The sequence below is a fragment of the Sarcophilus harrisii genome, chromosome 5 (assembly GCF_902635505.1).
Source record: "Sarcophilus harrisii chromosome 5, mSarHar1.11, whole genome shotgun sequence".
NCBI classification, from domain to species: Eukaryota; Metazoa; Chordata; class Mammalia; order Dasyuromorphia; family Dasyuridae; genus Sarcophilus; species Sarcophilus harrisii.
In genome coordinates, this window is record NC_045430.1 from 282,247,183 (window position 1) to 282,262,303 (window position 15,121).

General features: G+C 37.1%; 1 protein-coding gene across 5 annotated transcripts in view; it reads left to right on the forward strand.

Moving 5' to 3' along the window:
- The window catches only part of DGKB (diacylglycerol kinase beta), a 687,380-nt gene that overhangs the window by 541,990 nt on the left and 130,269 nt on the right, over positions 1-15,121 (forward strand). For all 5 annotated transcript variants that reach the window (XM_031940700.1, XM_031940702.1, XM_031940701.1 and 2 more), the window contains one exon: positions 3,295-3,490. In XM_031940700.1, coding sequence (XP_031796560.1) covers positions 3,295-3,490 — 196 coding nt within the window. The remainder of the gene's footprint in view (positions 1-3,294; positions 3,491-15,121) is intronic.

Sequence of the window (15,121 nt, forward strand, 5' to 3'; positions counted from 1 at the left end):
TGTTCTACCTAATAGATCTAAGCAAAAGTCTATTAAAATCTACTGAAGATTAATCTTCAAGTACTTGAAGATGGCTATCAAGTTTCATTTAAGTCTTCTCTTCCAGGGCAAACTCCCCCATTCGCTTTCATTAGCTCCTAAGGAGAATAACCTCCCCCATGCCACTTGCTTTCCTTTGGAACTTCCTGATTGAGAACAATATTCATCTTCTAGATCTGGACAGGGCAGGGACAAGAGAACTATCCCATCTCTTGTGCTGAACACTTACTGCCAACTATGACCTATGACGGCATCAACTTTGCTTGCTACCACCTCGTCTTGTTGGCTCATTTGGAGTCTTGCAGTCCCTTCAAAGCCTCTGAAGGAAGCAGGACACAAAAGGAAGACAACAGATAGTAACAGTGTACAGTCATGTTTCCCAACTGTCACATCCCAATCCGTTAGGACTGTCAAAGAAGTGGGGAGGCTTCTCTTTGTAGAGAATTCCTCTCCAGATGAACAAAAGAAACCCTCTTTTACTAATTCTGAAAGTAACTCATCACAGCAGGGTTCAGAGGCCTAGTCAAATAATTGTCTTGGTATACTGCCTGCTGTGCTCAATATTGAGTGCAAATGGAAGCCAGGCCCCCGAACCATCTTATTTCACAATTCCTCTGTTATTTAAATAATTCGAACTGGTTTGGGGGACGCCAGACCTTTATAAATTAACAGCAGGGAAATACCAAAGGTGTCATATTGCATATTTATCATCTTTTTTGTGTAACACTTAAATATGTATTAAGAAGTGACTGACATAAATTAGGCAGATTTCAGAAGCCACAGGCCGGAGCTTGTCGAGGACCCCCTTCTGCTTGACATTTCATCCTTGTCAAAGATCAAATTATTTTAATTTAGGCTGCAAATTATAAGGAATGAAGACTTCTTTGTGGGAATTCCCTGTGGTAATCTGACTTTTGTTGTTACTGCTGCTTGTCAGTGTGCAAAAGATATAATATGCATGCAAATAAGGTTAAAAAATATGTACTATCTAATTATCCAGCCAGTACATTCCACTTGAAGACAGTGGGAGGCCTGACACACAGTATGTGTTTGATTCTTTGAGGCCTGCAGGGTATTTACACAAGATTACTTTTAATTATGAAATTAATATCTGTTTATCTAGAATGTATAGCAGTAAGTGAGGATACACATGAGGAGAATTTTTTAGTAAAATAAATCATCTTAATTTAATACATAAAAAAGAGGGGAAAATCACTTGGCCTCTGAAAAAGACCTGCAAAGACCTTGCTTTCACCCCTGTTGAAACAAATGGAATGAAAACTTGGCACTTTCTCACTTGTCGATTTACACCACTATGGAGGGGGGTCCACAATGGGTTGGTCTAGCTTCCAGTTTTTGTTTGGGGAGCATGATGGGATTGCTATATTTCTTTTGTAGAGAAAAGAGGAAGGAATGGCCCCACTTGTACAGTAAAGAGATCCCTTTTCTTTCTTCAGGTCTAACTAATAGTTCTTTTTAGAGACACAAATGGAATGTGGTATTTGCATTGCATATCCCTAAGGTGACCTCTCTGATTCTTAACAAAGAGGAATTGCAGAGAAGTTATTTACCAAGTAAAACATTATCTCTTGAAACTAATGTTCCCTCTTGATTTGCATTGAATAAATGGAAAATCATAAGAGAAAGGGGGTCAGAACTCTTTTAATTGCTCCACTCCAGGTACCAAATAAGTGCAAAATAACCAGTTTTGGAAAACAACCGAGCTCTTTGTTGCTCCAATTCCACTACAAGGACATATACAGATTCCTGAAAGGTGGTGTGGAGTAATCAGAAAGGGTGTAAAGACCTGCCTTTGAATTGGGGCTCTTTAGGATGTGAGCAAGTCATTTCCTAACTCTGATTTCAGTTTCTTTGCTGTAAAATCTTGGAGTTAAGCCAAATCATCTGATTTCTAACATCCTTTTCAACCTTACATTTTTTGATCCTTAATTCCACCTGTTTTGCCTTTAGAGGCTCTTTACTTGAGATCTGTAAACATGTTAGATAGAGGGATAAATGGAGGGGTGGATAGATAGATGGATAGACAGAAAGAAGAGCTAATAAAATGAAAGCAAAATTATGTCCATATAATTGGCTTCCTTTGTCAAAGTAGGCATTTGGTTTTCTGCATTTACTAATGTTCTTCTAAGAAGACATCACAGATTTCACCAGCCTATCAAAAAGGGATAGGAACTGTAAAAAGATCAAGACCCTAAATTTTCCTTGCCCCTACTCATTATCGATCCTTGTTCTTTACCTTCTTCAAAGTTCTGGTAATATGTATTTTAGAGCCTTTTTCTTTTCTGCTCAATTAATTCCAAGCTGTCTGAATTTACTTACTTTAGTCATATAGTGTTTTAAAACTATTCTTATATCCTATTCATGACTTCTCCATGTGATTTCTCCTTCATGCTCTTCCCAAACCATTTTCTCCTCCTCCTTACCTTACACCCCCAGGAGAATATGTCCAAATTCAGCCCAACATCACATCTCCAAGCATTGCTCCCTGATATTTCCAGTAAAAGAGCTTCCTTTATCCTTGAAATTATTGTGGCATCGTGTGTGAGTACTTTTTAAAACCCTGAGTACATACCATATTCATTATCTCTGTTTTATTTCTTCTACTAGACAATAAGCTCTTGGAGGTCAAGACCCTTATTTTATTTTATTCATTTTTGTATCTTGTGTTTCAATTAGCCCCATTGGATTTACCACATGTTCAGAAAAAAAAAAAAAAACTATGATGAGTGAATGAGTGAATAAGTAAATGTCTCTTTAATAAGATCATAAGCTCCTTGAAAACTCTGAACCATCCTCCTTTTACTCCCTTCTTCAAATGCTCTGGATACAATAGATCCTTAGCAAATGCTACCCATGGAAACTAGACCATATTGGCCTAAAGGCAGGAAGGTATAATAGCCAGGACACCTAGACACTGGACTTATTATATTAGTAGAGTTAGTAGTCATGATTGAAAGGATGATTGGATAAAGAAAACATACAGGTGGATAGACAGCCAGATTTTAGTAATTTGATTCAAAGAAATTTGTTCTCAAAACTAAAGCGATTCTTTTTAAATTCACAGTTAGGATAATCAGGTGGTCTTGAAAGATTGACTCTGCAATGCAAAATAATGAATGAAAATTGCTTCATGTCAATAATGAAAATGAGATAACCAAAGAAAAATAAACCAACAATAGAGATTGAAAATTTCTGTTTTTTCTCACTTTTCCCTTTGTCACTTTCTCTGATCAGTGTGATGGCGTGCAGCTAGACCTAATAAACATCTCGCTGGAAGGAATTGCTATTTTGAATATTCCCAGCATGCATGGAGGATCCAATCTTTGGGGAGAGACCAAGAAAAGGCGTAGTCATCGTCGAACTGAAAAGAAGGGATCAGACAAGAGAACAACTGTCACTGATGTTAAGGAGCTAAAGTTTGCAAGTCAAGGTAAGTTTTCCAAGCTTCTTCTGAATCAGCATGTAATTTATTAACTCATCTGCATCGCTGGCTTTTCTAATTGAGGAGTTTTTAATGTTCCATAATAAATAACATATTCATGTTCACTTGAATCATCATATTGCCTGAATAACACGCGTGATTATAGAACATTACAACAGACGTTTAAAACACGGTGTAAATTAGATCCAATCATTCATTTATTCTTTCTTTCCATTATTCTTTTCCTGTAAAACAACGGGGGATTATGCTTCTCATCCCCAAAGGAGATCACATTTATGCATGCATTTCTTGGCTAATAAAATGGTGCCTTCTGCTGCTAAGGTGTTCACCATATTTCTTACTCAAAATAATTATCTTAAATTGAATGAATCTCAAGTAAAGAAAAATATTCACCCACTATTTCTGTCGGCACCAGCTCAAATGCCTCACCCCAAGAATCTAGGGCAAACACTGACAAATCTATAATGTGCAAAAGGATAGGGATAGTTATGGGAGAATTTGTTTTTCCTTTCTCCTAATGAGGTAAAACTATGCTATTGCCATCTTATATATTAGAATCTTGAAATATTGCAAATAGACATTAGGGGTGAACTAATGTAAGCTTTCCTGTTGCTGATTCTCTAGGAGTACAAGTAACCAAATATCGAGGTGAAACTTTTATTTTGCACTGAGGAGGATAGAATTTCATCAGAAACACAGGGTTCCTTCCCCGTCCCAATATGGGAAGGATGTTCTTGATAATTGTGGAAATATTTATGGAAGAATTGCATATATTTAAAATACATTGGATATCTTACTATATAAAGAAGTGGTGAGGGGAAGGAAGAGAGAAAAAATGGAGCACAAGTTTTTGCAAGGGTGAATGCTGAAAACTATGCATGTATTTTGAAAATAAAAAGCTGTTTATAAAATGAAAGAATATTCAGAGAGCTCCCAGCTTTATTAATTTCAAAAATTAAGACAAGTATTAAGAGAAGAGTTTTTCTGTTAGTCAACTAGCCACAGCTTTGAGAATGACCTAAAAATGAACATAAAGAGCATTCTCGAAAATAAAATTATTTAGGGTACAAAGGATAGGTTGGGTTGTTGTTGTTGTTGTTTTCTAGTTTAAATATTGCCTTTGAGCCACACCCATTTCTTTACTAAGGACAGCTCTTACTGAGGTATTTCAATCCTGCTTGACTTTTCATGACATTTTTGGAGTTTTCTTGGCAAAATTACTGGAATAGTTATTTCCTTCTCCAGCTTACTTTAAATATGGGGAAATGGAAGCAAATGGTTATGTGACTTGCCCAGGGTCACAGAGCTAGTATTTGTCTGAGACCAGGCTTGAATTCATGATTCCAAGCCCTGTACTCCAAATATGTGCAACCTAGAGACCCAAGAACCATCCTGAGGAGAATTCACTTGCCTCTATGCATGTGTTAATGGCTCTTCAGTCCATGCAGCCAAACTCCTAGCTTTCCTCAGAGCTTGGGGCCTTCTGAGAACAGCTGCCATTCCCCAGATTTATTGCAGGGTTTTGCTTTGCTTTACTTTGATTTTTATAGAAATTTTACATCATAATCATATCCAGAAATATATCCTCATCCCCTTCCTACCCCCCAAAAAAATGAACCTTCCCTTGTGATAAAGAATACAATCCTCAGTCTGGTGAGTGGATCTGATGCTGCCCACGACTTCGTATTTGTATGTGTACACAGCTTTCTACATGTTGTCTCCTCTACTTCATTATGAGTTACTCAAGAACAATGATTGTTCTTGCTTTTTGAGGTTGTTAGCCATTGTCCTTAGCCCAGTGCCTGGCCCATTATAGAAGCTTCAAAATTGTTTGTTGACTGACCCTAAATTGCTCAGATCCTTTTTTAGGAGATCATCCTGACATAAGAGTAGAGGTACCTATTTGGAGAAGAGAACCCCACCCCCAGCTCTAATCCCTTTAATGCCAAGAGAGCAGCTGTACGTGGAGGCTGCCAAGGAGAAATGTGTTTGATTGTTTGTTTATTTGTTTGTTTTCCCATCTCCAAATGGGATGAGAGAGGCTGAAGCAGTCACTGCAAAAGTGTAGGATCAGGGCAGAAATGAAGGAAGACATGTTAATTTTGACAGCACAGGCTATGTGCCGAGCCCTTGGGAAGGACCAGTTGGACCTGTGACTCCACAGTAGTGTGGAAGGTGATGGGTAATAGGAGATAGGGGATGAAAGCAGTATGTACCTATCCTGTTGTCACTGCTATCTGGTTTCTTACTAGACATCGGTATTTTAAATCCAAACACACATTTCTCAAGGACATGGCCAACCTTAAACTCAAGTGAACACTCACTCTGGGTTTTGGAGCTTTATTAATTGTCAGGTTTACATTTGGCATGAAGTTGTAGGTCACTTGCTTGCTTACCTTTGGAAGATCTGCACCTACGCTTGTCTAAAATGATACCTCACCTCCCATCCCATTCTCATTGCCACCAACTGCCAAACATGTTTACTGACAGTAATGCATTCAAGGGCCATCCAATACATCCCAATTTTCAGTCTAAATAACCCCCCCTCTGTGAGGTCATTCACTCCCCATGGTGACTTGTGCAAAATCACTTCAGGCCTAAACCTTTCTTAGTGCTCACAGGGCCTTGCTATGTCTTACTCCAATGTGGTGATGACCTCCTCATCAGTCTCACCACCAGTGCATCCTCCAAAAAACTGCCAAGTGCTTTTAACTAAGACTACAGTCTGTTCCTGTTGCTTTTGAACTTAACAACATAAATTGGTTTCCTGTAGCTTCTAATATAAAATCCAAACTCCTTAGCTTGGAATTTAAAGTCTCTACACTATTTTCTCGATTGACTTCTTGTTTCTTCCCAAGACCTGGTCTAGGTTCTAACTGATCATTCTAAAAATTTCATTCCACCTCCTACCTCCATGCCTTTGCCATGACCCAACACCACACCTTTGTAAAACCCCTCACCACTGACCTGCCGTGCTTTTAATATTACCTAACTCTTAAAATGTTTGTCTTCATTCAAACTTTAACCTAGAAGTTATCTGCTAAAGGAAGCCTTTCCTTTTCCCTTTAGTTGGTAGTAATCTCTCCTTCCTCAGACTGTTCTGTCCAAACTTACCTGTGTCCATTTTGTACATAATAGAATGTAAACCTCTTGGGGGGTAGTCATTGTTACCTTTTTTTTTTTTTTTTAACATTTACATTCCCATTTTGGATTAGACTGCCCAGAGTTTATCACAACTTTAGTCCCAAGGAAGGGGGAGGAAATAATCCTGCACCTCGCTAAGGCTGTCTATCCATTTAATAATTACAATAATCCAAGGAGAAGGAAAGAATTTGTCTCATAAATTGTTCTTGCTCAAATTCAAGTGTTCTCTTTAAATGGGATTGAATCAATAACTCCTCCCACATGATGGGAATACCAAAAGTAGATTTGATCCAGATATTCCTGAAGGAAGTATTCCTCCAGCTAAAAAAAAAAAAATCAAGACAAAATAAAAAATGAAATTATTTTAATCTGACCCAAAAATCTGATGCTGGATTTTCTGCCTCAGAGCTTATTTTTTTGAGTGTATTATTTTTCCCATCAACTAGCATTCATTAAACTCCTACTGTTGCCCCAGAGCTCTTCTAGGCAATTGGGAGTCAAAGACAAAAGTGAACTGTCTTGAGTGGAGGTGGGTACAGCAAACAAAGAAGTCTATATTTGATACTAAAATCAATAGGGAGCCACTGGGGCTTATTGAGTAGGATCAGGACATGATTAGATCTGCACTTTAGGAAAATCACTGTGATAGATTTGAGTTGAGGAGAGTCTTAAAGCAGAGAGACTCAATGCTGGCTTCGATTTCTCACCTAAGCAACAGGAATTATGAGGATAATTCTGTGAACTCTGAAAGGATGAGGGTTAATTAATGTCTTTATAGTTTTATAAACTGAATACTGAATTTTGTTATCACCCAGTGTACTGCTCAATGGCAATTAACGGTTAAGAACATGACACTTTCCAGGCTTGTTGAAGATGGACTTATTCTAAATGTGATAGAAATGGACATTTGTTATCCATTATTACCTATTTTACTCAATGCTTTATGGGTTACTTGGGGTAATTTAGAAGGCAGTGTTCAAAATTGGCTAAATAGAACTACAACATTCATTTTAGAGCTGAAGATGATGCATTTGGCATTCAAACACAGGCAGGCAGAACAATTTCCAAGCATTTAAATTCAGTGATTGAATCAATTAAATTTAGAAGCACAAAAAGAATTACATACTGTATTATTATACCTGGATGCAAAAATGATTCAGAAAAAAGATTATGCCAGTTGGGTTGTCTTGTCCAAAAAAAAAAAAAAAAGTATCTACTGATACTGCATTAAGAACATGGGTTGTTTACAAGCTGCCCCAAATACCTTCCATCACATGATCTTTAAAGGAAACTTTTCCCTTTTGTTTCTCCCCACCTGTGATATTTAAAATAGATCTCCACTGGCAATTATCAATTCATCATATGAATAATAGTATGCTATTAATAAAGGTAGCTGAACATTAAAACCACTGTTTCACTATTGAAGATTGAATCGGTCTACAACTTTGGGTTTCTTCATGTGACTCCTCCCACCTTACCCCCTTTCCTGAAGATTTCCAACAATTTCATTAAAATTGGAAAAAAAAAAACTGAAGAGAATAGGAGCTTAGAGCAGACAAAATATCAGCCTTATCTATAACAATGACAACTCATTTTCAGGATTTAAGATCAAATTGACCTTTATTATTTGAAATTCCATATATAGACTCAGAGATCATTGAAATTCAGAGTGGAAAGGGAATTTAGAGACCACCTAGTCTAGCCTGAAAAAGAATCCTTGCTACAGTGGGCTTGTGGTCATCCAAAGTCTTAGTAGATATCATTTGAAGAGGATGAACCCATTGTTTTTGCAGCTTTCTAATCATTTTGCTCAATTGCTCCAAGTCATTAAGAAGACTTTCTTTGCACTAACCTTAAATATATTTTTTACTTACATACTGTTGAATGCTTGATCTGCTCATTTTGGCGCTTACTGTCCCTTTCAATTGAAGATATAAACTTGATTATCACAGAAAATTCAAGTAGATGTATACTGGGGCCAAATCAGGAGTTCAGGGTAGTTGATTGTTAGATTTTCATTGTAAGCATCCATCAATCTAGATGGCATTGGAGAAAATGTTAACAAAGTAGATTACACAAAAGTAGTCGGTGAATTTATTTATTTTCTTGTTGAAAGGCAGATAGTAACATTTCTGCACCCACTGCTGAATATAGGGTAACAGAAATGGCACAGAAGATAATCAAATAAAAGGGGGAAGAATAGCAGAAGTGGACCTTCCCCCAAAAAAAATAAACATTGAAGACCATATATCTTGATGGGAGCGGGGACCATCCACAAGCTATTTCAGGGATGAAATCATCTGAAAAGAGAGACCAACTTTTTTAACTTTAAATAACCATCATGAGAATGATCTCTGATATCAAGCTTTTTCTTCATGAAAATATGAGAAGGGCTAAAGAACAGAGATTCACAAAAGATTATTTATAGTAGACCACATCTTCATGGTTTTACCACTGACTGATGGATCCTGAGAAGATACAATCCCATTGAGCTTCTTATTTTTTTTTTTAATATGAAGGAGAAAAAGCACAACTTTCCCTTTTGTGGTAGCAAAAATTGGGGAGGGGGAGGGGAAGTAGTTGCCTATCAGTAGTTGCTTTTCAGCTAAATAAGTATTTTGGCCTATAAGAAATGACAGATGGGAGGAATCCAGAGAAACGTGGAACAACATTTAGGAACAATGAAGGATAAAGTTAGTAGAACCATAACAATGATATAAACAAAAATTATAATGCTAAAGAATAATGATTTTGATGGCAACAATACTTGTCAAGGACCAAAAGGAGGTGGTCACGCTCTCCTTGACTTCTCAGGAAGGATGACAACACCAAAGGGAGGTGGGGAGCCAAACCAGACATTGTCAGCAGATTTCCTCTGGGCTGAAGGGTCTTATACCTTACCCAGACTTTCCCCACTATCTGCGACCCTCTACAAATACTTAAAAATACAAAGAAGTCTATATTTGATACTGAAATCAGTAGGGAGCCACTGGGCCTTATTAAGTAGAATCATATAGTACCTACAACATGCCTAAGTACTTTGCAAATACTATCTCGTTCAATTTTACAAGAACCCAGGAATTAATTATTATTGATACTGAGTCAATCAGCGATAAAGTGACTTACCCAGGCACCCAGCTGAAAAGGGACTGAGGCCAGATCGTAACTCAGGTTACTCTAGGCCCAGTGATCCATCTACTACAACACTAAACTACCTGCAAGATATCCAACCAACTATCATAATTATAATGAACAAACATCACCATAGAAGGAAAAAAATGATAAGAAAATGTAACTACCTCCTTTTATTGAATGGGTGGGCTCCTATGATTGTGAAATGTTGAAACTTTATATTAACGGAAAAGAGGAAATCCTTTTGTATTGATAGAAAAAAATCATCCTTAAAGGTCTTCTCCAAGAAAGAATCTCATGAAAAATATAAATAAATATTCTGGTTCAGTGCCCCAATGATAATTAATCTCAAGCATGATTGATATGGAGAATATACATTCCCCATCCCAGATGTTGGCCAATACCATTAAGGAGGTCCTGTGTAAGAGCCAGATGGAGAAGTTACTGCTCCATAATGATGAAATCCTCTGAAATCTTCTGCCTTCATATCATATCAATTTAATTGTCTCAAGGACCAGAGCATTATAAGTTTTCTTCAGGGAGATTTCAGGTAAGAATCCATGAAATAACAGGTGGATGATTTTTTTTTTTTACAAATCTAAAGAGACTATGAACATAAAGAAAATATGGAAACCAATCTCCGAGTATAAAAAGGTGACACTCTAGTTGGGGAAGGTAGACAGGGTATAGTTAGATTCAATAAATGTGCACTGCTTTCATAAGGAAGAAGAGAGTCCTACGTAGAAAGAAGAGTAAGATTTCCTGAAAAGTATAACATCAAAGTTGAGCTTGAAGGAAGCTTGAAATTTCTAAAAGGAGATGTGAAGAAAGGGTCCATGCCAGACAAGAAAGGCAGAGAAGCTGAAAGTGTGATGATGCTAAGTCTAAGGCACTCCAAAGAGGCCAGTTGGCTGGTATAGGAAGTGTGTGAATGGGGAGAATGAGTTATAAGCCTGGTAACACAAGCTAGATTCATATTGGGAAATTATGAGCCGTTTGTATTTTGTCCTAAAGGCAAAGATTGGTTAGCAGGGAACTGGTCTGGTTCGATTATTTTGGTAGCTTTACAAAGTTTTTGTTGAAGGTGGGGAAAGACTGAAAAGGATCCTAGTTAGGAAGCTGTTGTAATGATCTGGGCAAATGGTAACAAGAACCTGAACAAAGATAATAGGTTAATGATTAGAATAATGATTAGACATTGATTGTTAGGAAAGATGTGAAGTAAGTGGAAGACTCATGGTGTGGCGATGGACTGTGTATGGAGAGTATGAAAGAGAAACAAGTCAGAGGGTTTTCAAATGCTCTAAACCTAGGTCACTGGAAAGATAATGATCCCTTTACCAAATGTAGGAAAGGCTGCAGGAGGGGCAGACTCTTTGGATGATAGAGGAACTCAGGAGGAAGATATAAAAATCTTGATGTTTTCTCCAAAGAAGGTATTAAAACCCAAGGGAATTGATGAGATCAACTCCAAAGAGGTGAAGAGATAGAAGAGAGCATCACTGAGTATCCTGGGGACCCCCATAGTCAAGGACAGGATATGAATGACACTTTATTATGTAAACTGGGGCTGCACAGTCAGACAAGTACAAGAAGAACTAAGAGAAAGCATTTTCATATAAATGAAGCAGGAAAGTATATATAGGAGATATAGGAATGGGTAGGTGTGTGTGTGGAAGAAAAAATGGCAAGTGGCTAATTATATAGAAATGATGTTAGAAGAGCCAAAGAAACCAAGTCCAACTGTAGACAAGGACTAAATTGGAGGTAATTTGCCTTCTTCTAATGAATCTGGAAAGTACTCAAGGTGAAATTTCCCAAATGCTTTTCATGCTGAGAAATGCATGCTATATGTTCTGACAATGGTGGGACATTCCTAGAAGTTATCCCTCAAGAGCTCTAGTTTGATTCTGAATGATGTTCTGGAATCTGCCTGAATCCCTACCTCTGCATAAGAAAAGTCTAATCATCATTTGTGTAACTGCTTCTTCCATATCTTGAATGTCAGTTATTATTATTATTTAAAGATGGTTTCAACACAAAATCTTTCAACATTTGCCAGTGACTGTTGAGAGTGGTCATCTTGCCTTCTAATTAGCCATGCTTAGTTTGGGTCAGGACCATTCACAAATGTTTCTGGTAGGTTTTCAACCCAGTGTGTGAACTACATTACAAGTAGTGTGTGAAGTGGGGTCAGAGATCTTGGAGCCAAAGATAGAGATGCAAGGTGAAGAGCTGACTTGTTTAACTACATGGTTAAGGTCATATATTTGAGTCTCAAGATCCCTTCTATTAAGTGTAACTAATGGGACTTTTATGACTGATTTCACAGAGGTGGGGAGGAAGAGGAAAAGGGGGAGGGGGTTGTGTAGAAGTCACTGTTAATGTTTAAGAATTTGAAGAATATGCTGTCATTAGTGATGTGTTAGGATCTTGGTAGACATGAATTACAGATCTCCAAGTTCAATAAGGAGATCCTGATTATGAAGTACAATGAAGAGTATGATCTTTTTTTTTTTTTTTTTGGTTTTGTTTTAAGGATGGTTTGGCCTAAACCTATAATTTCATCAGGATGTTGAATTCCCAGTTTGGAAATTCCCTCTCCCAACATAGAATAGCAATTCTTCTGTGACTTAAAAGTCTTATAATATTTCCTCTTTGCAATAACCAAGATCATATAGAACATATATCCATTAAATAGGACTTCATTCAGTTAATTTATTAAGTGCCTACTATGTTCCAGGCAATTTAAGCACAATGGATGATATTATCTATTACCCTTAGAGTGTTAAAGTCAGTTATTTCTCTTCCTGACTTTGGAACCAGACAACTTTACCTCTTCTTTGAGATAACCAACCCCATAACTTTGACCTGAGCAATCATGATGGACCTGAACCAACCAGTCCAACCAGCAGAGAACACAGCCGTCTTTTTACCATACTACTCATCAGGCACAGGGTGCTCCTTTGAAGTCCCTCCCCTCTTTGGCTCCATAGCTGACCCGCCAAGTGGCTCATAGCCTGCTGGGCCATTTTGACCTGCTCTCTCCTCACTCACAAAGCCAGACCTGGCTTTCCCAGTGACAAAGTGCCAGTTTGTTCATAATATCTGCTGCCTTCCTGCTTTGGGTACATTGTGTATTTTGCAAATTAAGCTGTTTTGTGACCTTTTGAGGCAATACCTGTGAGCTGTTCTATGAAATTGGCTATTTATCAAGTAAGGTTCACTGCAGGAGCTCATGCCTTGCCAGATGTCAGTCACTCAAAATAAGCATAAAAACACTGCATGCACATACTTGACATGTGTATAGGAACCTCAGGAAGCTCTTTCACCAAAGTGCAACTACTTGATGAACAACTCATTGTTATTCTAATTTCCCTATGTGATGGTGTAAAAATCAATCCCATTTTATAGACAAAGGAGTTTTTATGATCACTCTAGTTTCCCTTTCCAGCGCTGAGACGCTGCTTCTTTTTGATGGTGATTCATTAAGAGAATAATTATGGTCTACTTCACACATCCACACAAAGAAAATGTATCTCTCACCAATTGCATTTCCCTTAATGGTTGTTCATTTCATACAGATGTGTTCCAAGATTGATGAAAAGTGTCCAAAAGAAGTCCTCTTCTCTTGAAGTATTGAGACTTGTAGACACTTTTTTTTCAGGTACCATGAGACTTCTGAGTGGTGACATTCTCCTGAGCAATCATTAAAACATTTGGATGGCATGTAGGGGGCACTTCTGGCCAAAGAGTTACAAAACACATTTTCTTCTGTACATTTATAACTTTTGAAAGGAGTAAAAGGTGCTAAATGAATTGTTTAGGATAATTCCATTTTTATTTTTCTTTGCTTAAATGCCTCTTGGAGCTCAACTTTGCATTTTAAGACACACTTTATAATATATCATATCCTAAGAAAGATGAAAAAAGAAAAAAAAAAGAATCATCAGGACTCAGGATATAATTTTAAGAAGCTGAAAATGAGTGAGTATATAGAGAGAGACTACATTTCTAGATCACATTTTGGTAAATACTTTTTTTTTCTTTTTGGGATTAAAATAAATGTATTTTTTAGTATGTGATGTTTTGGTCAAGTAACTGAATTCAGCTTCTTACTCTATCAGTCAAAAAGGAGAGTATTTAGAACAAAAAGGAGAGTATTTAGAACTAATGAGATGCTTGCTATAATCTAGGCCTTATGCTAGGTTTTAGAGATACAAAGGCAATCTCAGCCTTTATTGAGTTTACAATCTGACCAAGGGACAAAATGTGCTTAGATGAATGGATCAAGGAAGATTTAAAGAAATAGTCTGTGGGGAAAGTGAACAGAAGGTAAAGATAGAGAAACAAATGCAAGAGGGCTATGAAGGAAGAAGCTAGCAATTGGGAATGAAGGGAGGCTTCCTTTCACAAGTAATAGTTGAACCATATTTGAAGAGCTGTTAAAGGGCAAAAGGAGAAAGACAGACATCCCAGAAGTGACTGTCATTCAGTGAAAAAACAAAGAGATGACTGTATACAGCCATTTATAATAAACAGTAGAGGTTCAATTTGACTCTGTAGAGTACACAAAGGGAAATTATATATAATAAGGCTAAAAAGGGTAGGTTGAGTCAGGTTGAAAAGGACATTAAATGCCAAACAAAAGAGAATCTGTTTGTTTTTAGAGGTAATGGAAACGTACTGAAATACACTGAGGCTCTCTCCCTCCCCTTTACTACCTCTTGCATTGGGCATAGTTTTATAGTCAAAGAAAGAGCATCATTATTTTTGAAAAGGGTAGATTCACCAATTGCATTTTGCATCTTCCAACTATCCTTGTAGGATCCTGTCCTAAATGTACATTAGATGTTTCTTCTACATATCTTACTCCTATCTATGTTGTTGGATTTTCAGAGACATATTTTATGCATGCAATAGGAGATATTCTTTCCATATACTGGTTGGATTATATGGTTGTTGAGATCTTTAAAGGTCACACCTTTTTTTTATTTATTTATTTTGTGTGGGTTCTTCTGTTTAGAACGAAAGACCAGAAACTGGCTCATTCTTTCAATTCATGTCACTGGCATTTAGCACAGCGACATACAAATGCTTAATAAATGAATTTAATAACACTGCTTTTAGATTTCCTTATTGTTCACCAATTTGTTATTTAACTAGTGATTGTTAAGTCTTATTCTATTCTTACCAGCATAAAACTTGAAAGTATTAATTACAGAATATGATGTTAAACTCTAGTCTCTAGAAAATCTAATGGGAAGTAAGAATTCAATGAATTTTATCCCTAGATAAAACAGAAGTTATAATTACTAGTTGAAAAAATTCAAATGTGAAAAA